General features: G+C 41.3%; 1 protein-coding gene across 1 annotated transcript in view; it reads left to right on the top strand.

The window, feature by feature from the left end:
- LOC122731965 (HIV Tat-specific factor 1-like) overlaps positions 1-6,627 on the top strand; it is a 32,148-nt gene extending 25,521 nt beyond the window's left edge. Inside the window, 8 exon segments of the mRNA XM_043972201.1 lie at positions 2,147-2,221; positions 2,345-2,544; positions 2,547-2,668; positions 2,670-2,710; positions 2,889-3,208; positions 3,358-3,557; positions 3,559-3,697; positions 6,580-6,627. Of these exon segments, the coding sequence (XP_043828136.1) occupies positions 2,147-2,221; positions 2,345-2,544; positions 2,547-2,668; positions 2,670-2,710; positions 2,889-3,208; positions 3,358-3,557; positions 3,559-3,697; positions 6,580-6,627 (1,145 nt within the window).
- Positions 6,628-23,354: the final 16,727 nt, after the last annotated feature.

Below are 23,354 nucleotides of genomic sequence, written 5' to 3'. Positions count from 1 at the left end.
AGCCCTTTCCTCTGATTGGTGAGTATGCCTAGCAGCCCATTTTAAGGAAATTGCTCAGGCTAACCATGTCTTCTTCATTTCAGCCTGGCTCCACTTCTAATCCTCTAACCCTAACCCATAGGGTACCTTCTAAAAACTTTCCCTCCCTCAGTTCCTTTTTGTTTTGTTTTGTTTTTTGTGGGGCAATGAGGGTTAAGTAACTTGCCCAGGGTCACACAACTAGTTAAGTGTCAAGTGTCTGAGGTCAAATTTGAACTCAGGTCCTCCTGAATCCAGGGTCAGTGCTTTATCCACTGTGCCATGTAGCTGCCACCTACCTACCCTCCCCCCCAGTTCCTTTTATGTGTTATCTACCTCATTAGAATGTAAACTCCTTGAGGGCAGGACTTCTTTTTTCCTGTTTGTTCTTGCATTCCTTGCACTTAGCCCACAATCCCTAGCACACAGTAAAAGGTATGGCAGTCAATGAAAGCAAGGTGTCCAGGGTTTTTTGGACTGTACCTCATGAAGATGAAACTCTGTTTATTTGCCTCCTTCCCCATCTTGCTACATTTCCCTAGGCTTCATGGTTCCCTGGTCTGACTTTCCACTTCTGGTCTTTCTCTGTATTTCTTCCTGATGTCTCTCCTCCCCTTTTAAGACCAGGTCTAAGGATGCATCCAAGAATGTAGCCCATGCTATTAACTGGTTTGGATCAAACAGTTAACATTAAGTAACATTAAAGGAAAGAAGTTCTGGACAAAGGAAGTCCACATCTTTTTAAAAGTTCACACCTTATTGAGGAAGTAAAAGAACAACATCCTCTCTCCCTTTGAGGATGGTCCTTTAACAACTTTTTTTTTAATAGTTGAGCCATTAAGTCTGTCAACTTGAAGACCCCATTTGGGTTTTCTTGGCAGAGATACTGGAGTGAATTGCCATTTCCCTCTCTGGCTCATTTTACAGATGAGGAAACTGAGGCAAGCAGGGTGAAGTGCCTTGGCCAGGGTAACACATCCATTAAGTGTCCAAGGTCAGATTTGAACCCAGGAAGATGAGTTTTCCTGACTTCAGGCTCCCCTTTTACACCTTAAGGAGGGAGGGAAGATCATAGATACAGAGCTGGGAGGGAGCTCAGTCATTTTACAGCTGAGGAGACTAGGTCCCAGAGGGGTCAGGAGGGCTGCCTAAGATCATACAGGTGACCCAAGGTCACTGGCAGAGGGGGCACATGAAGCTGGGTTCTCTCTCTGAGTCCCTCGCCAGGGCTCTATCTACAATACCAAGCTATGTCTCAACATATGCCCAAACCTATCTATCTATTATGTGTCATCGAGGCCAGAACAAAGGGGTCATTGGTAGCATGCAGTGAAGGCCGAGGACAATGCCTGCACATATCCTAGCCCTTCTCTGCCTCATGCTTGGGTGGATTGATTGTTTCCTCCGCTGCCAGCCCTATCAGGCTTATATGGCACATTTCTCTCAGATGTCACCTTTCCTCTTGAGAGAGCAATTGAATTTAACTTAATCCAATTCAACTAATTATGACGTTAACATGTGGAATCCAGCAAGTGCTTATTAAATACCTATTCTGTGCTACAAGAGTTGTGGAGTATAGGGGGACTGGGTAGGTAATAGGAGTGAGGGGTTGATTGAAGGCTGGTCTCAATTCAAGTCCAACCTGTGTGATCCTTGTTGTTGTTGGGGCATTTTTCAGTCCCCCCTGTCTGACTCTTCATGACCCCATTTGGCAGAGATACTGGAGTGATTTGCCATTTCCATCTCCAACTCATTTTACAGGTGGGGAAACTGAGGCAAACAAGGTGAAGTGACTCACCCAGGGTCATGCAACTGGCAAGTGTCTGAGGCCAGATTTGAACTCAGGAAGTTCTTCCTAACTCCAGGCCCAGAGCTCTGTGCATTATGCACCTAGCTGCCCCTGTGTGAGCCATGACAGTCATTTCATCTTTAAATGCCCAAGGCAGTTCTCTTCAGATGATGAATTATAGAACAGTTGCCCAGTTGAATTAGTACAGGAAATTTCCTCTCTGGGAATTTCCTACATGGATGAAATCATAGGTTTGAATTTTTTGTTTTAAAGTGCCAGGCAGCCCTCCCTTCCTGAATGGGTTCCCAAGCCCTCCTTCTTCTGCTGCTGCCTCCCCAGGTCTGGGGGTCCCCCGGAGTCCTGGAGCCAAAGGTGCCTGCCCAGAGCGGAGATATGAGCAGCTACAAGTGGGAGGTCAATGAGGAGTTCAATGAACAGCTGAGGCTCCAACAGCTCCAAGAGGAGGCCAAGCCTGTGGCCAGTGGTTCTCTGGAGGCCCCGAGGGCAATGACCCTCACACTTTCATGGACCCTGCAGATGGCACTGCCTACAAGTGGGACCAGGACAAGAAGGCTTGGTTCCCCGAGATTACGGGAGATTTCCTTGCCAATTATCAGGCTAATTATGGGTTCCTTGTGGATAGCTCCTCTTCTTCCAGTGGGCAAAAAGAGAAACAGGCAGTTGTGGATGTCAAAGCTTCCCAAAAACCTACAGATCAAAACGCTGAAAAGAAACGGAAAGTGAAAAAAGAAAGCCTGAACCGAGATGGTTTCATGTCGAGGAAGACAAAAACACACATATGTATGTGACTGGCTTACCTCCAGACATTACCAAGGATGAATGTGTACAACTCCTGTCCATGAGACCCACAGACAGAAGACTATAAAATCAAGCTTTATAAGGATAAACAAGGAAATCTTAAATAACTCATTTTATTTTTATTTTATTGCGGGGCACTGAGGGTTAAGTGAGTTGCCCAGGGTCACACAGCTAGTAAGTGTCAAGTGTCTGAGGCCTGATTTGAACTGAGGTCTTCCTGAATCTAGGGCCAGTGCTTTATCCACTGCACCACCTAGCTGACCTAAACAAGGAAATCTTAAAGGAGATGGACTTTGCTGTTATTTGAAGAGGAAATCTGTGGATTTAGTATCAAGACTTCTGGATGATGACGAAATCAGAAGCTACAAGTTGCATGTGAAAATGGCAAAGTTTGAGCTAAAGGGAGAATATGATACCAACAAAAAGAAGAAGTGCAAAGACTGCAGAAAAAAGATGTCTCAGCAACATAAACAGCTAGATTGGCGGCTTGAGAAGAAAGCCAATAATAATAGTAATAGAAAGTGGCATGAGTGGGTGGTTATCATCAAGAATATGTTCCACCCAGGGCAGCTAGGTGGCGCAGTGGATAAAGCACTGGCCCTGGATTCAGGAGGACCTGAGTTCAAATCTGACCTCAGACACTTGACACTTACTAGCTGTGTGACCCTGGGCAAGTCACTTAACCCCCATTGCCCTGCAAAAAAAAAAAAAAGAATATGTTCCACCTGAAGGATTTGGAGGCTGATCCATTGGTACTAAATGAGATCCTGGAAGACCTCCGAACAGAGTGTGAAAAGTTTGCGCGAGTGAAGAAGGTCCTTCTCTTTGACCGACACCCATATGGGGTGGCCTCTGTGTCCTATAAGGAACCAGAAGAAGCTGACCTATGTATACAAGCCCTCAATGGGAGGTGGTTTGGCAGTTGTCAATTAAACAGGTTTTCAGGTGGAGGAGACAGCAAGAGAAAGGCAAGAAAGACTGAAAGGCTGGGAGTCTTTTTTAGAGCGTCATAACAAACAGAAAGAAATGGATTCCTCCGATCTAAATTCGGCTGCTGGAAGTGTGGGCCTGGTAAAAGGGAAACCATGCCCAGTGGATATGACCTCACCTGGAACAAAGGAGGAAGCTGGTAATGGGGAATGCAGTAGAAAAGGGAGCCAATCTAAGGACAGCAGCTTGGGCTGCAGTGATAATCAAGACCAGGGATGTCATTAACCCCTTAAGCATGCTTTGTAGGGCAGTGTTTGGATTTCTTTCTTTGTGCTTCAGGGTGATTGCTGGTAGTTTTTCCATGAATACATCCTTATTAATCAGATGTCATCCACTTGGTGCTTTGAAGTTTTCATTAAAAGCAGTATTTAATGAGGAACTAAAACCATTTGTTAATGGGCTGACCTAGTGAAACATCCCAAGTTCCTGGTGCTAATGAACTGAATGTGTTTATGTCAGATCTTTGCTTGCAAAGTCTCTAAAGGTATCTATGTAGGAAGGATGTTGTAGTGTAACTTCAAAATTTGTGATCGTAAAACTCAACATAATTTGGTAATATTTAAGTTGAAATGAAAGTTGATGTTGAATTTTAAATACGACTATTAAATGTTTTTCTATTTTTAAACAAAGAAATTGTGAAGTTGATCTTTTCAGAGCAACCTGGAAAGACTTGTATGAACTGATGTAGAGTGAAATGAGCAGAACCAGTAGAACAATTGATACAGGAACAATATTGTAAAGGCAAACAACTGAAGGACTTAAGAACTCTGATCATCATGATAAGAGCCATGATTCCAGAGAATCCATTACAAAACATGCTATCCGTCTCTTGACTGAAAAGTAATTGACTCAGGGTGAGGAATGAGACATATAATTTTTGGACATGACCAAGGCAGGAATTTGTTTTGCTTGATGATGCATATTTGTTACAAGGGTTTTGCTTTGTTTTTTGTTTTCAGTGGGAGAAGGGAGGTGGGAGGGAGAGAATCGATTTTTGTTAATTGGAAAAAATAAAATTTAATTTAAAAAAAGTAGCTGGACCAGACAAATTATACCCAAAAGAAATCTGAGCTGGATTTAATATATTTTTTCAAAACATTGAAGGACTGACTTTCAATATATTTCAAAGATGTATATGAAAGGATTGGAAGAAACCATGAATAGTATTTCTCCAACATTTCAATACTTAAAAGACTTTTATCTCATCAGTGCGAGTGTTCCCTTCATTGTTTAAGATTGCAACCTAGGGGCAGCTAGGTGGCACAGTGGATAGAGCACCAGCCCTGGAGTCAGGAGGACCTGAGTTCAAATCTGGCCTCAGACACATAACACTTACTAGCTGTGTGACCCTGGGCAAGTCACTTAACCCCAATTGCCTCACCAAAAAAAAGAAAAAAGAAAAAGAAAAGATTGCAACCTAACCTAATTCTCTTTCATATACTCCCATAAATCTCCCTCAAGGAACCCAGTGATAGTGCTGGGGGCCTTCCTCTAGACCTCCGGACTTTGGTTACCCTTCACTTTCCCTTTGTGATTGGCCCCCACCTCTCTGATAACCGGTCTTCATGCTACTTCTCCTGCAGAATTCCTCATTGATAATGTGTTAGAGCATCATCACCCAAAACTTTTGAGTTTACCTTATGTACATACCTAGAGTGTCCTTGATGAAAATAGAAGAAGAGAATATAGGGGCTCTTGGAGACAATGCTCTCCAACAGACCACATCTTTGCAGCCTCATAATTGATTGAAAGGTATGGGGAATACATGATCCTACTGTGTTTATTGTTATTACCAAAAAAAAAAAAGAGTTTAAGTCAGTGAAGTACAATTAAAAAAACTCTTCTAAAATTGAAAAAAAAAGTATCAGGCACTGTGCCAAACTCTGGGGTAATGAGGAAGAAAAACAATCATCTGCCTTCTAAATCAGAGGTTCTTATTCTAGGGTACATGGGCCCCCAAGTGTTCTATCATTTCAGGGGAGGGTCTATGAAATTGGATGGGGAAAATCTATCTAGACTTCTATTTCAATATAATTGGTTTCCTTTGCAGCCCTATATATTTTATTTTGTGCACTTAAAAATGTGATTCTGGAAAAGAGGTCTGTAGGCTTCATCAGACAGCCAGAAGAGTCCATGACAAAGAGGTTCAAGACCCATGCTCTAGAAAATTTAGGTAATATTGATCGCTGGGCTGATTACAGAGCAGATTTACAAACCAAACAAAAATCTTAATAAACTTGATTTTCTTCCTCAGAAGCATCCCTGGGGCAGCTAGATGGCACAGTGGATAGAGCACCGGCCCTGGAGTCAGGAGTACCTGAGTTCAAATCCAGCCTCAGACACTTAACACTTACTAGCTGTGTGACCCTGGGCAAGTCACTTAACCCCAATTGCCTCACTAAAAAAAAAAAAAAAGCATCCCCAAAGGGCAGCTAGGTGGTGCAGTAGATAGAGCACTAGCCCTGGAATCAGGAGGACCTGGGTTCAAATCCAGTCTCAGACACTTGACATTTACTAGCTGTGTGATCCTGGGCAAGTCACTTAACCCCAATTGCCTCACCAAAAAAAAAAAAAAAAAAAGCATCCCCAAGTTGGTACCATAGTTTTTGAATGTTGGGAATAAATTCCAAGTTGGCAGGTATCATTGTCAAGGGGGGACCACTTGTTTGGTCACAAGGCAAGCATGTTCCATCTTTTCCACTGTCAAGGAAAGAGGGTCGGATTTAAAGTGGAAGTACTTGTATTTGAATTCCAGCTCTCTCTCTCTCTACCTGTATGATGTAAGGGAAGAGTCATTTACATTTACCTCTGGGTCTGAGTTTCCTCATGTGTAAAACGAGAGGGTTGAACTAGGTGACCTCTCAGATCCCTCTGAATCTATGACCCAAAGATCCCGCCCCAATCTTGTCTTTTGTTTCATTTGTCTTAGAACGTGTCTCCTCTCCCTTCTCTCCCCCTCCTAGCTCCCCACTCCCCAGTTGGACATAGCTCTTCGATGTGGCAAACTCTAGTGATTCCTTAGCATTCAGAGGATCACCCTCCTACACAGACTTGCTCCTACATGTGGTCCTGAGCAGGAATTTGGTAGAGCGTGCCCAGCAAAGTGAATTCGATTAGTTTTACTGTACACCTGCCCACACAATATTTGAGGTTCCCAGAATCTCCGTGCAATTAGTCATTTATCTTACAGTAACCTATCAGCACTGAAGCAAAACTTTCCCAGATCACTGTCAGATTAACTGGGTCACACTCTGGGTCTGTTGACCTCCTGTGCCCTGGCTTCCAAGAAGCCAAAGTAAAAGTAAAAAATTGTCTAAACCTCAACCCCTTAGCTCTTCTAAGGTGGGGGAAGGGCAGGGAAGAGGTGGAACTCAGATCCTGGAATTCCCCTCCCCCTCCCAAATTGGTTCTGACCTCAACCCTCATCGCTAGTTATAAGCAAATACGTTCTAAGGGTTTTTTTATTTTTTGACACTCCCACGATGTACAGGTGCATATATTTTGAATGGCTTGAATGGCTAATTTATATATGCAAATAGGTGCTTTGCATAGCCTGAAACTTGCACTTGTCAATTATCTGGTCTGAGTTTCCATCCTTATTATCCGACTCTTGTCTTCTCATGATTTCAGTCTGACCAAACTGGCTGTCAGGCTCTCCTTACACAGAACATTATTTCATCTCTTGCCTCTGCACACATCATTGCATAGGCAATGAACTCTTTTCTTATTTCCACCTTTTAGGACCCCTGGATTCTTTCAAATCTCCACTCAGACTTCTGAGACTATCCCCGTGTTTTTGTCCTTTCTCACTTTCTATTTATGCAGTCTATATTTTTATTTGTACTCATTTTCCCCATTAGGGTGTAAGCTCAGTGCAATCAGAGATTGTTTCATTCTTCATGCTTGTACTCAGGGGTGTGCTGGTGAATATTTAACATCCCATCTCTAGAAAAAATTGTACCCAGAAACACTTTTAAGTTTAATATGCGGGGCAGCTAGGTGGGGAAGTGAATAAAGCACTGGCCCTGGATTCAGCAGGACCTGAATTCATATTTGGCCTCAGACACTTGACACTTAGCTAGCTGTGTGACCTTGGGCAAGTCACTTAACCCTCATTGCCCTGCAAAAAAAATAAATAAATAAAAATAAAAAAGTTTAATATGTATTTGTTATATTTTCTTTTCTTTTTTACATTTTATCTATTTTGAACTTAAATACACAATGAGAAAAATAATTTTCATGTAGGGGGAAGCTAGGTGGTACAGTGGATAAAGCCCTAGCCCTGGATTCAGAAGGACCTGAGTTCAAATCCAACCTCAGACATTTGACACATTGGCTATGTGACCCTGGACAAGTCACTTAACCCTCATTGCCCTGCAAAAATACTAATACTAATATTATTAATAATAATAATTCCCATGTACATAGAACAACATGAAAAGAGAATTCAATATAAAACTATGAATCTCCATTTCATACAATTTGTTTTTGGAAAAACAAATACTATACATCATTTTGAAAGTGACCCTGATTTTCTGTGCTTCCTTCTGACCTTTCTTGCTGTGCACTTTTTATTTTAATTTTTTTCTCCTCCCCTCCCCATTCTGCACTAGAGAAGGCCAATATTTGACACAGATATAGCTAGATGAATGATGAATGGATGGATGGATGGATGGAGAGAGAGAGAGAGAGAGAGCGATATAGCTATATATGTAAAACCATCCTATACCTACTTCTATTTATCAGTTCTTTCTCTGGAAGCAGATAGCATCTTCCTTCATAGGCCCTTTGTAATTGATTGGAGTGTTTATAATACTCAAAATATTTAGTCTTCACAGTTGTTCTTCAACAACACTGCTGTTCTTATATATAACATTCTCTTAGTTCTGCTCACTTCACCCTTTATTATGCCATGTAAGTCTTTCCATGTTTTTCTAAAATCAACCCGCTCATAATCTCTTATAGCACAGTAGTATTCCATCATTAACATTTTCTTCATCACTTTCTTAAGTGTAGAAAATGAATAGAACAATAAATCAAGGTTTGAATTGTAGCGTTTGCAGATTTCCAAGAGTATAAATGCTCATACTGAAAATTTAACCATAGCTAGGTAAGAACTTATTCTAGGGGGGACATCTAGGTGGCGCAGTGGATAAAGCACTGGCCCTGGATTCAGGAGGACCTGAGTTCAAATCCGATCTCAGACACTTGATACTTACTAGCTGTGTGACCATGGGCAAGTCACTTAACCCTCATTGCCCCACAAAAAGAAAGAAAGGAAGGAAGGAAGGAAGGAAGGAAGGAAGGAAGGAAGGAAGGAAGGAAGGAAGGAAGGAAGGAAGGAAGGAAGGAAGGAAGGAAGGAAGGAAGAAAAAGAAAGGAAGGAAGGAAGAAAAAGAAAGGAAGAAAGAGAGAAAGAGAGAAAGAGAGAAAGAAAGAGAACTTATTCTGGCACACCCCTGCTTATGCACCTAGCACAGTGCCTGCTACCTACACTGAATTAATAATTGTTGGCTGATTGATTGATTTTGTATAAATTTCTATGTATACTTGTTTTCTCACTTATAGAATATGAACTTCTTGAAGGCAAAGACTGTTTCTTCTGTATCTTGGTATTACCAACACCAGGTCAGCTGGGTGGTTCAGTGGATAGAGCACTGGGCTTGGAATCAGGAAGACTCATCTTCCTGACTTCAAATCTGACCTCAGATACTTTCTAGCTGTGTGACCCTGGCCAAGTCACTTAATCCTATTTGCCTCAGTTTCCTCATCTGTAAAATGAGCAGGAGAAGACAATGACAAAGTACTCCATATCTTTGCCAGGAAAACCCCAGATGGAGTCATGAAGAGTTGAACACAATTGAAATGACTGAACAACAACAAAAATCACCAACACCTCATGGAATGCTTGACACATAGTAGTCATTTAATAAACACTTGTTGAAAGTTGTAGTATATGATTGTAATGGAATGCTATTGTGCTGTAAGAAATGACAAGCAGGATGACTTCAGAAAGGCCTGGAAAGACTTGTATGAACTGATGTCTAGTGAAGTGAGCAGAACCAGGAGAACGCTGTGCACAATGATAGCAATATTGTTTGATGAGGAACTGTGAATGACAGCTATTCTCAGCAGTACAATGATCCAAGACAATCCCAAAGGTCTAATGATGAAACGTACCAACCACCTCCAGAGAAAGAACTGATATTGATGGAACACAGACTGAAGCATGCACTTTCTACTTTCTTTTGTTTTGTTTTTTCCTCTTTTTGCTCAGTCTCTCTTTTCCTTCCATAGTTTTCTTCTGAACCACTCATCCTGAGCTTGTTTGGTGTTCCTACTGATTGTTGTGCTCTCCACTGCCCTGCCCTTTTTTTTTCTTTTAACATTCATTACAATTTTTTTTTCAGTTTCAAATTCTCTCCCACCCTCTAGCCCCTCCCTTTCCAATTGAGAAGGCAAGTAATAGGATACTCATTATACATGTGAAGTCTTGCAAAACATATTTCTATATTAGCCATGTGGCCATTTAAAAAAAAAAGCAAGAAAAAAAAAGTGAAAGAAAATATTTTCAATCTGCACTCAGAATCCATCAGTTATCTCTCTGAAGGTAGACAGCATTTTTTCACCATGAATTGTCATGGATCATCATACTGATAAGGGCAGTTAAGTCTTTATGGTTGATCATTGTTACAATGTTGCTGTTACTGTGTACAATTTCTCCTGGTTCTGCTCACTTCACTTTGCATCAGTTCATATAAGTCTTCACAATTTTTTTTTTCTGAAACCATCCTGCTCATCATTTCTTAAAGCATAGTAGTATTCCATCATGTAAATATACCAGCTTGTTTAGCCATTTTCCAAGTGATGGACATCCCCTCAGTTTCCAATTCTGTGCCACCAATCTGATGGGTATGAGATAGTATCTCAGAATTGTTTTGATTTGCATTTCTCTAATCAATAGTGATTTAGAACATTTTCCCATGTAACTATAGATAGCTTTGGGTGGCTAGGTAGTACAGTGGATAAAGCACGGGCACTGGATTCAGGAGGACCTCAGTTCAAATCTGACCTCAGACACTTGACACTTACTAGCTGTGTGACCCTGGGCAAGTCGCTTAACCCTCATTGACCCGCCTAAAAAAAAAAAATAACTATAGATAGCTTTGAGTTTTTCTGAAAATTGTCTCTTCATATCTTTTGACCAGTTATCAGTTGGGGAATGGCTTGTATTTTTATAAATTTGGCTCAGTTCCCTAAATATTTGAGAAATGAGGCTTTTATCAGAGAAATTGCTATAAACCCTGACCCCACCAGTTTCCTTTTTTCCTTCTAATTTTGGCTGCATTTGGTTTTACTTGCGCAAACCCTTTTTTATTTTATGTAATAAAAATCATCAATTTTACCTTCCATGATCCTTTCTATCTCTTCTTTGGTCATAAAGTCTTCCCTTAACCAAAACTTTGTCAGGAAAATCTTTGCATGATACCCTACTTATGATACCACTTTTATGTCTAAATCATGTACCCATTTTGACCATATCTTGGTATATGGTGCAAAATGTTGAATCTATGCCTAGTTTTTGCCCTCCGCTTTCCATATGCTAAATTCAAATATCTACAGAGCGTCTCTTGGAAATTAACACTGAGTATTAATCCTGTGTTGGCTGCTGCTCTGATCATAAAACCAGGTAGTGGAATAAATAGGAGATGTGATTGGACAGCAGTTCTGACATTATCTACATCCAGAGAAAGAACTGATAAGTAGAAGTATGTATAGAATGACTTTTACATGTATATACATATTCGTGCTTAATGGTAGTGGGGCATAGAATAAATTTACATGATAACTTTATTATATATTTAAAAGGAACAAAAAATATGCTGTTATGAAAATGCCTGTATTCCATAAATTTAAAATAAAAATAATAATAAAAGAAGGAAAGGAAATGAAGGAAGAAAGAAAGAGTGAGTCCTGGATTCCAAGCTCTGTTTCTGCCTTATCTTATTTGCTCATTTTTGTGTAATACCTTTAATAGGTTGTCCTCTGGGAAGGGAAAAACTATGTCTTCAGGGTTCTCTCCAGCACATTCTGGGAGTGTACAGTATTTTAAATAGATAAATGCAGGATTTAACATTTTCCCTATTGATTATTCAACTTTGTTTTCTCAAAAAGTTTTTGTTCAACTCTTCCAAAGTTGGTATTTGGAAAACTTTTTTTTTTTAACAAGGAAAAAGTGGGAAAGATAGATGACTGAACAGATGATAGATGGGTATATAAAAGATAGATGATAAATGATAGATATATTACAGACAGATGATACATGGATATGGATATTATATATTATATATACACATTACATATTATATATAGACAGATGGATACGGATAGGTGATACAAAGATTGATAGATTGATGATAGATACATAAATAGATAGCTGAATGATAGATCAAAGATAGATGATAGATAAATACATAGACATGGATGGATGGATGGATATGTGGATGGGTGTGTAGATGGGTAGATGTGATAGATAGATAGATAGATGTGACAGAGAGGAGAGAGGGGGAAGGGAGGGAGGGATGGAATATCTGCTAAGCATTTACTGTTTCAGAAACTGTGCTAAGCACCGGAGATATAAATACAAGGAAGCAAGACAGTTCCTGCCTTCAAGAGGCTTACATCTAGTGGGAAAGACAACACATAGAAAGGAGCTGGAAAGGGGTAGAAGAGTAGCTGTGATTCCTGACACCCCCTGTACTCATTATCTGCTCTCCCTCCTTCTGCCCTTCCCCTTCCCCATAGGAGAAATACAAGGTTCTCAGTTAATCGATTAAATGGAGGGAGAAGAGACGTGAAGAGTAGGAATGTCAGACCTTGATGGGGAAGCTGAGATGCAGACAAGTGAATCATTGACTCATAGAGCAGATAGACTTGATCTGGAGACATGAAGACTGGGGTTCAAACCCCTCCTCTTATATTCACTAGCTGTGTGGAGACAATGGGTAAATTGCACGTCTCTCTGAATTTCAATCTCCTCATCTGTTAAATAAATTGGATCAGAGAGAGGTTTAGTGGAAAGGAAAAAGGAAAATGCATTAAGTGCCTACTATGTGGCCGGAGCTATGCTAAATGCTTTACAAATATTTTCTCATTTGATCATCACAAGCATTTTGGGAGGTAGGGGCTTGTAGCTGAGGAACATGAGGCAGACAGAGGTTCAGTGATTTGCCCAGGGTCACACAGCTGGTAAGTGCCTGATTTCAGATTTGAATTCAGGTCTTCCAGACTTCAGGCTCAGGGCTCTATCCCTGTATCACTTAGCTTCCTTGGGGTGTGACCTACCTAGCTCAAGTTGAGTATACCTGGCTTAAGCATCTGGGGTCAGTATTGTAACACCACCAGAGTTCGGCAAAGGTGAGTGATGGAGACTCAGTAGGAAGTGGGGTAGTGGCCTGGGAAAATGTCTCATTCACTTCAAGCTAGTTAAAGCTATAATGTAATAAACTATAGCCTACCTATATACTCCACACTTATAGTACTGATTCTTTTGGAATTCTGTTATATCATAAAATGTAAGCAACCTGAGGGGAGGGTTCATTTTATTTTTGTCTTTGAAGCCCCAGCACCTACCACTGGACACATAGTAGGTGCTTAATAAATGCTTATCAATTGATTTTCATGGTTCTTGGCCACATGGCAATACTGGGAGAATATTGGCATTTAAAAAGATGGATTTTTGTCTAACAAGGGGCAGCTTAGGATCACTACAACATGGTTTTCTATTTCAGTCTGACTCCATCTCCTTTTCTCAATCCTGTGCCCTCTGGGCCTAGAGTCTAAAAGACCTGAGTTCTGGCTTTGGACACTTACTAGCTATGTCTTCCTGGGCAAGTCATTTAAACTCTGCCTCAGTTTCTTCAACTATAAAATGAAGATGATAATAATAGCATCTACCCCCCAAGGATTGCTATGAGGATAACATGAGATATTTGTAAAGCACTTCAGCACAGAGCTTGGCACATAACAGGCACTTTAAAAATGTTTGTTCCTCCCCCCTTCCATATATGGCACCATGCTGATGGATTGATTCAATGAACTTCCCGACCAACTGCGTGTTTTAATCTAGGGTATGGCAGTTTTTTAAAAATTCACTTTTGGGGGGGCACCTAGGTGGCGCAGTGGATAAAGCACCAGCCCTGGATTCAGGAGGACCTGAGTTCAAATCCGGCCTCAGATACTTGACACTTACTAGCTGTGTGACCCTGGGCAAGTCACTTAACCCCCATTGCCCCACCAAAAAAAAAAATTCACTTTTTTGGTTCCAGTGTGGATGGCTGGAATTAGTATGGATATCATTCAGAAGGTCACCATGGTGTTCTAGGACTTGTTACAATCAGAACATCATAATCCTTTATCTGGATGACCCCGGCATCCTCTTCACTGTCAACGTGGCCACGTAGATAACTTTGTTCGGTGATCTTCTGGGGACCAACATCAAACGAGGCATAAAATAGACATTTGTATCTAAGCCACTCCTTGGTGTCATGAAGGCTATGCTGGGAAGGTGACAACAGGGACACTAATGATGTACGTCTTAGGTCTGCAGGTGTCTATTTTATGCCTTGCTTAAGGTTGATCCTCAGTGTATCACGAACAAAGTTATCTCTGTGGTCGCATTCATCATAGACAAATGTGATACATACATACATATATATATATATATATACACACACACACACACATACATACACACATACACAAGCAATACACATATATACACGGAGACATGAGATATGAGCTATATTCTATACATATGAGATGCTATGAGAGAGATGATACACGTGATATAGGATACATACAATACATACAAACACATATAGATTATATATGCGATACCTTGTTGGAGAGGAGTCTTTAAAGATGGGTTTTATTTGTCAAATGCTTTTATAAATGTTTTATTAATTTTTAAAATATCATTTGTTTTCATTTTTTGAGAGCCAGAGCGGTTTAGTGGATAGAAAACTGACTTTACAGCCAGAAAGACCTGAGTTTAAGTCCTCTCTCAGATGCCCACTGGTCATAGGACCCTGGGCAAATAACTTTACCTTTGGGGGCTCTAGGCTACTTTCATTTATTTTTTAAATTAATTAATAATTTATTTATTTTGGGTGAGGCAATTGGGGTTAAGTGACTTACCCAGGGTCACATAGATAGTAAGTGTTAAGTTTCTGAGGCCAGATTTGAACTCAGGTACTCCTGAATCCAGGGCCAGTGCTCTATCCACTGCACCACCTAGCTGCCCCTCTAGGCCTTTCTAACATGATAAGTTGTATGGAAGTTTCAGGCCTGAATTGTACAGTTTCCTTATTCAGGGAGTTCCCTAGACCAAAGAAATAACAGGTCCAGTCTCTCTTTGTGTATATATATATATATATATTTTTTGTATATATATTTTATATATATATATATATATATTTTGTATATATTGCCCTCATTTCCAAATCAATCCCTCCTCTTTCTCCTGCCCAGTGAGTCATAACAAAACTTTTTTTTTTTTGATGGGGCATTGAGGGTTAAGTGACTTGCCCAGGGTCACACAGCTAGTACGTGTCAAGTGGCTGAGGTTGAATTTGAACTCAGGTCCTCCTGAATCCAGGGTTGGTGTGCCACCAACTGCCCCAAAACATTTATTTTTTAAAGAGAAGAAGAGATGGAATTTGGGGAAACCTGACTAACATATCTATCATGTCTGACAGTATGTGCAATGATCTGTACCCATTGTCTCTCCCCTCTGCAAAGAAAGGAGGCAGGGGCACCAAATGGTATTTTTTTCCCTTAAGAAAAAAAATAACAAGCAAAAATATATTGGGACCTTGTGTGCTCTGTACCTTGGAGTATGCCAGAACCAGCTCCAGTGGGCTGGGCTTGATAAATCTTCAGTGTGAACACTTGGAAATCAGGAAACACTGCAAATCAGGGCTTCGCTTCATTTATTGCTTTGTTGATAGCCTAGACTTAAGAATGCAATGGAAAAGGTGCAGCTAGGTGGCGCAGTGGATAGAGCACCAGCTCTGGATTCAGGAAGACCTGAGTTCAAATCCACTCTCAGACATTTAACGCGTACTAGCTGTGTGACCTTGGGCAAGTCACTTAACCCCAATTGCCCCGCAAAAAAAAAAAAAGAAAGAAAAAAGAATGCAATAGAAAAATTGTAATAATACAGATTAAATGAATGAATATGTCCTGCAGAACCAGTTGTTAAGCATTTACAAGCACACACCTATTATCTATTCCTAAAAATTCCTAAATATTTATAAAAGTCTGCCTGTATCTCTGTCTCTGTCTTTCTCTGTCTCTCTCCCTCTGTCTCTCAGAAAGAATACCATTGGGATATGCACAGTCCATTCTCAAAGATTTTAGAGATGAGAAAGGAGAGAGGTGGTTGCTATGCCTTCTGGATTTGTGTTCTTTTGTAGTAAAAATGCCATTTTTGATCTTTTCCAGTCTTTAAAAAATGCTTCTTTGAAATGTGTGTATACATACACATACACATGCACATACATATAAACATACACATGCATACACACACATATGAACACATACACACATACATATACTTATATATGTCTGTTATTTATTTATTTGTCCTTTATTCTCTTTTTTTTTTTTTAGTGAGGCAATTGGGGTTAAGTGACTTGCCCAGGGTCACACAGCTAGTAAGTGTTAAGTGTCTGAGGCCGGATTTGAACTCAGGTCCTCCTTAATCCAGGACTGGTACTTTATCCACTGCACCACCTAGCTGCCCCCTGTCCTTCATTCTCAAAGAAGTCTATGGCATCGGGGTGATGTCATGACTTGCAGTGAAGTGGATTTAAGTGAGGAAGGGCTGCACAAGGTCACCAACCTCACTCTCTCCTCCAGAGCCATCTGGGTCCAGTGGAAAGATATACAACAGGATGACTGAAGCCCTGGATGTTTAAGACAATTGGAGTTAAGTGACTTGCCCAGGTCACACAGCTAGTATCTGAGGTGAGATGAAAGGTAATATAGCATAGTGCAGGAGTTCTTAACATATATGTGTTTATGTGTGTATATATATATATATATATATATATATATATATATATATATATATATATATATATATATAAAATTGGCCATTGATCCCTTTAACAGTTTGGGAAGCCTATGGATCCCTTCTCAGAATAATATTTTTAAATGCATAAAATATAGAGAATGACAAGGGAAACCAATCATATTGAAATGACAATATAACTTTTTCCCACCCAAGTTCACAGACCTCCTGGAATCCATCCGTAGACCTAATGGGTGCATGGAGCCCAGCTTAGGAATCCTTGCCATAGTAGACAGACAGCTGCCCTTACAATGTGGAATTCCCGGGTTGAAATCCTTCCTCTGACACAAACTGGCTGAAGGACCTTGGGCAGATCACCTCACCTCACCATTCTTTTTTTTTTTTTTTGGTGAGGCAATTAGGGTTAAGTGACTTGCCCAGGGTCACACAGCTAGTAAACTTGTCAAGGGTCTAAGGCCAGTTTTGAACTCAGATCCTCCTGACTCCAGGGCCAGTGCTCTATCCACTGTGCCACCTAGCTGCCCCTCACCTCACCATTCTTTAGGCACTTCTCTAAAACCCTAAGTTCTGGAGGCAGTGGCTGACCTGTACTGGTAGAGTCTCTTCCAGTGAAAGGTCAGTCTTTAAGATGTTGTAAAAATAGACTCTGTGATGCCCCCTCTGCTAGAGAGTTCTTCTGCAGATCTTTCTGCTCCTCGTCTTGTCTTACATGCCATTGCTTGTTGGGAACTGAGGTGGGAGAATCTAATTCGTGGCTTCCCTATCACCGGAGAGGAGGCGTTGGTAGTTATGATTGCTGTACTTGGCACTTCTTAAGTGGCTGCTGATTGATGGATTGAATGAATGAAATGAACCTAAGCACAGATGTTCTGGGGAGAGGTCTGAAAGGTAGGACGTGCCGTTGTGGGTAGGAGGATGGATATGTAGGGGGAAGACACTGCTCAAATTTGGCTCTTGACATTTACTAGGTGGGTGACTGTAGGTAAGTCATTCCATATCTTATAAGAGTCTCCTTTCTTCATCTGTAAAGTGGAGATGGTTCTGCCTGCCTGATCATTCCCAAATCTCCTTTGCTGGTTCATCATCCTTCGTACCTGTGGGTCTTTCCCCAAATTTTGTCCTGCGCCCTCTTCTCTTCTCATGCTATAGTCTTTCACTCTTAGTAACCCCATCAGTTCCCATGGGTTCAATGAACATCTCAAGGCAGATGACTCTCAAATCAATATATACAGTCCAAGTTTCTCCCTATAGCTTCATTAATAGGATATCATAGAACTTAAACTCAATATGTCTGAAACTGAACTCACTAGAAAATAGAGAATATGGAGGCCATAATTAATATAATGCATTAGAATAGAATATGCAGGCATTGCTTGGAGATAATGTATGTTCTGTTCTAGATCACCATGATAAATCTAATATCTCAATAAAGTGAATCACATTATTTTTTAAATTTCCCAGTGCATATCAAAGTTACGTTTATACTATATTGTAGGGGCAGCTAGGTGGAGCAGTGGATAGAGTACTGGCCCTGGAGTCAGGAGGACCTGAGTTCAAATCTGGCTTCAGATACTTGACACTTACTAGTTGTGTGACCCTGGGTAAGTCACTTAACCCCAATTGCCTCACAAAAAAAAATATATATATATTATATATATATATAATATATATATATAAAATATATTGTAGCCTATTAAGCTTGCAATGGTATCTTTTTTTAAATGCGCATATCTTAAAATACCTTATTGCTAAAAGAAAAAAATGCTTACCACCATCTAAACTTCCATGAGTCATAATCTTTTTACTGGTGGAGGATCTTGCCTCAATGTTAATGTCTGTTGACCAATCAAGGTGGTTGTTGGTGAAGCCTGGGGTGTCTGTGACAATTTCTTAAAATAAGAAAATGAAGTTTGCCTAATCCATTGACTCTTCATTTTACTTGAACACTTAGAGGCCATTGTAGGGTTATTAACTGGCCTAATTTCAATATTGTTGTGTTTCAGGGAATGGGGAGGCCTGAGCATAGAGAGACTGGGAAAGGCTGGTGGGTAGAACAATCGGAACATACACAACATTTATGAAGTTCCCAGTCTTATATAGGCATGGTTCAAGGTGCCCCAAAGCAATTAAAACTGTTACATTAAAGATTACTGATCACAGATCACCATAATCATGGAAAATTTTGAAATTTTATGAGAATCACTAAAATGTGACACAGGGACATGATGTGGGCACATGATGTTGGCGATACGGAGCCAAAAGACTTGTTCAACACAAGGTTGCCATAAGTGTTCAATTAGTAAAGAAAATACAATAAAGGAAAGTGCAATAAAATGAGGTATGCCTGTAATGCAATAGAATATAATAATATGATATGATATATGATGATGGTGGTGTGATAGGATTATAATATGATGATATGACATGATGGGATGGGATATATGATGTGATGTGAGATATAGGATATGATATAATATGGTGTGATCATGACAACAATATAATATAGTACCATATGATATGTTATAATGTAATATGATATAACCTAATGAGTCATAGAAACCTCCCCTATGCATTCCTTGTCTTTCATACGTACCTGTTTCTGTCAAAGGCACCTCATTTTTTCAGTTTCTCAGACCTGTAATCTCAGCGTTATCCTGAACTCCTCGTTCTCTTTCACACATACATCTAATAATTTGCCATTTCTACTTTCATAAACGTCTTTCTCACCTGATTCCTTCCCAACACAGCTGCTGCCTTATTTGAGATCCCTCTCACTTGAATCACTGCACTGTCTCCAGTCTCTCTCTACTACTCCAATGTCTCTGCTGCTGTCAGTCATGTTCCTTAAGTGCAGCTCTGGCCATTTGATTCTTATCCTCAGCTAACTCCCAGGATTTCCTCTTGCCTCTAGGATAGAAAAGGACAAGCTCCTTTGCCGGCCTTGAAGGCTCTACATGATCTATCTTTTTTTTTCTTGGTGAGGCAATGAGGGTTAAGTGACTTGCCCAGGGTCACACAGCTAGTGTCAAGTGTCTGAGGCCGGATCTGAACTCAGGTCCTCCTGAATCCAGGGCTGGAGCTTTATCCACTCTACCACCTAGCTGCCCCCTACATGATCTATCTTTCTAGCCTTGTTCATTATTTCCCTTCTCGAACTCATGGGGGCAACCTTACTGGCCTTCATTCGTCTCCTGACTCCACGCTGGGAATGCATTCCATTCTTCCATCTCATAGAGTCTACTTTAAGATGCAGCTCTGATACCATCTTCTGCATGAAGCCCTTCCTGATTCTCCCAACCCTTGACCTGTACATCCCTTTTATTTAACTACTTTGTATGTGTTTATATTCATTCTGCTGCCGCTAGGTGGCACAGCGGATAGAGCACCAAACCTGGAATCAGGATGACTCATCTTCCTGAGTTCAAATCTGGCCACAGAAACTTCCTAGCTGTGTGACCCTGGGTAAGTCACTTAACCCTGTTTACCTCAGTAAACTGAGCTGGAGAAGGAAATGGCAAACCAGTCTAGTATATCTGCCAAGAAAATCCCAAATGGGGTCATGAAGAGTTGGGGATATGACTGAAATGACTCAACAAGCTATTTATTCAACTTATTTTTCACATTTACTTGTTTCCCTCATTAAAATATAAGCTACCGGGATAGCTAGGTGGCGCAGTGGATAGAGCACTGGCCCTGGATTCAAGAGGACCTGAGTTCAAATCAGGTTTCAGACACTTGACACAACTAGCTGTGTGACCTTGGGCAAGTCACTTAACCCCAATTGCCTTATCCCCCCCCCAAATATATATATATATATAAGCTACCCCTGAGTCCAGATCATTTTATTCTTTTTTTTTTTTTTTTTGCAGGGCAATGGGGGTTATGTGACTTGCCCAGGGTCACACAGCTAGTAAGTGTCAAGTGTCTGAGGCTGGATTTGAACTCAGGCACTCCTGAATCCAGGGCGGGTGCTTTATCCACTGCGCCACCTAGCTGCCCCCTCATTTTATTCTTTTAACTGGTATCCTAAATGCTTAGTACAGTGCCTTGCATCCAGTAGACATTTAATAAATGTCTGCTGATTCATCCTAGATAGGTCTTACCCTGCAGGGTTACTGTGCCAAGGAGATCGGATGCGTAAAGCTCTTTGCCAACCTCAACAGGCCAGAGACACCAGGATCAGCTGTTGGTGGCTCCACCCAGACCTGTCACCAAGTCAGTGAGCTTAAGACCTTCCTTTTCTGACTCTCTCCAGGCCATCCTCTGCTAGCCCCTAGGGAGCATGTAAAGTTAACACCTTCTCCTTGGCTGAAGAAGCAGTCCCACAGCTGAACAGCCTTGACCCTTGTGGTTTTTAATGGTCTTGTGACCAGGGTGGGTGGGATTTTTTGGGCAGGATGATGCTTATTAACTAGGTGTCCTTGCCTGACTTTAATAATCATATTCTTCCCTCTTTAATCCCCCTAGTTAAACAAGATCTTGGGTTCTTGTTCCTGTCTGACCTCCCCCACCCCACCCCAACACCTGGGGTGGTGGTGCTCGGGTGGATGCTACATGGTTGTAGTGATCTTCCCTAGGCATGGCTACAACTCTACCATGGGGAAAGATGACAGCATACACACACGCCTGTGTTCCTACAGATACATGCAAAAGGCTTCTGGATGAAATAGGCTAGGTAAAGTCAGTTATCACCTTCCTTCTTGCAAAGTACCCCCCATGGACCTTTCTTGAAACCACAGCATGCCCCTGTATAAAGACTCTGCACCCCCTTAGGGCCTGATACTTGGCTCCAATGATTGCTTTGTTTGGGCAGGGATGTGGGAATAAGGCGGCTAGGGTGGGTTTTTTTTTTTTAGTCTTGAGATGTAGTGCGTCTCCCAGGCCAGCCACTAGAACTTGAGCTTGGCATAGCCCTGAGGATGATCTAAGAAGGGGCAGAATGTCCGGGATGCCGCCCCTTTCCTTTGCTCCTCCCCCTTCCCTCCACCTCTCCCTCCCTCCCTCCTTCCCAATGTCTGAGTCAATCATTTACCTGGCCTCTATTCTCAGTGTCACCTGAGCTGGCTCAATGACCTGGACAAGATGTTATGTTTCTCTGCTCTTTTGTTGCCCCATCTGTGAAATGGGAGTAATCAACCTTTACCCATCACCCTGTCCCTAAAGGATCCTGAGAACATGGAAGGAGATGTTCTTTGCAGAAGGCCTGGCGTTCTCCTCCTGGGAGAGGCAGGAAGGAGATGCTGCCCTCCCCTAGTGCCTCAGGGGGAGGTTTAAATTAAAGAGAAAGTGTTGTTCCTGCCCCAGAGGGAATTGGGAATGTTCTCTACCAGGTTACAGCTTGGATCTGGGGGCGTGTCTTCTTTTGTTTTGTGGTGTTTGCTTTTGTATCCTCAGATATAAAGGATGCTTTCCCGCCTGCCTCTCCGGGCTTTCTAGATCCATCTCACCCTCTCTGCCCTTCTCTCTACAGCTTCCTTTTATATGTTGTCTCTCCCCATTAGAATGTAAGCTTCAGGAGGGCAGGGCTTATATTTCTTTCTTGGTATTCCCAGTGTTTAGCTAGGTGACTGGTTTAATAAATGTTTGTTGACTTGCCTTGTTGATCCAAAATGTGGCCCAAATGTGTGTGTATGTAGATAGATGACAGAGCATTTAATTACTGTTTGTTACCAGTCCCTACCCTAAGGAACTTACCTTCAAATGGAAGAAGAGGTAGTCATTGGATGGGGAACCTGTGGTTTAAGTGGGAGAACTCCTGTGAGAAGCTTTCTCTATGAATGAGCATTTTCACTTATTCTACAATTTACAGATCTGCCTAGGGGCACTGAGAGATTATAGGATTTAGCCCAGGGGTCGCCCAGCTAAGATGTGCCAGAGTCTAAACTTGAACCCAGCTCTTTTTGGATTCCTAGACAGGCCTGGATTTAATTTTTGTTGTCACTTTTAGTTGTGTCTGACTCTTCATGACTCCATTTGGGGTTTTCTTGGCAGAGATACTTGGAGTGGTTTGCCATTTCCTTTTCCATCCAGCTCATTTTATAGATGAGGAGACTGAAGTAAACAGGGTGAAGTGACTTGCCTAGGGTCACACAGCTAGTAAGGGTCTGAGGATAGATTTTGAAATCAGGAAGATGGGGGCAGCCAGGTGGCGCAGTGTGGGGCAGCTAGGTGGTGGTGCAGTGGATAGAGCACCAGTCCTGGATTCAGGAAGACCTGCGTTCAAATCTGGCCTCAGAAACTTGACACTTACTAGCTGTGTGACCCTGGGCAAGTCACTTAACCCCCATTGCCTCAAAAAAAGAGAAAGAAAGAAAGAAATCAGGAAGTTGACTCCAGGTTCAGCACTCAATAGGCCTTTCATAAATGTTTGTTGAATAGAATTAAATTTAATCTGCTTGGCTAAGGCCAAGGGCATCAAGTGTCATTATGTTGAAGTAAATGAAGAGAAGATTTTCTGGCACTGGGGAGGTAAAATGTGTGCCATTCAAGTGGGACAGACAGGGCATACAGTAGGTACCCAATAAATGCTTATGGCCTGATCAATCCAGGCCCTGCTGACCTGGCCTCACATTAACGTCATGGTTTCAAATGTCTCAACTCTTTATTTTAATTTATTATTATTATTTTTTTAAGGGGCAA

The sequence above is a fragment of the Dromiciops gliroides genome, chromosome 6, assembly GCF_019393635.1.
Source record: "Dromiciops gliroides isolate mDroGli1 chromosome 6, mDroGli1.pri, whole genome shotgun sequence".
Lineage (NCBI taxonomy): Eukaryota > Metazoa > Chordata > Mammalia > Microbiotheria > Microbiotheriidae > Dromiciops > Dromiciops gliroides.
Note: the sequence above shows the minus strand (reverse complement) of the source record. Positions and strands in the feature narration are given on the sequence as shown.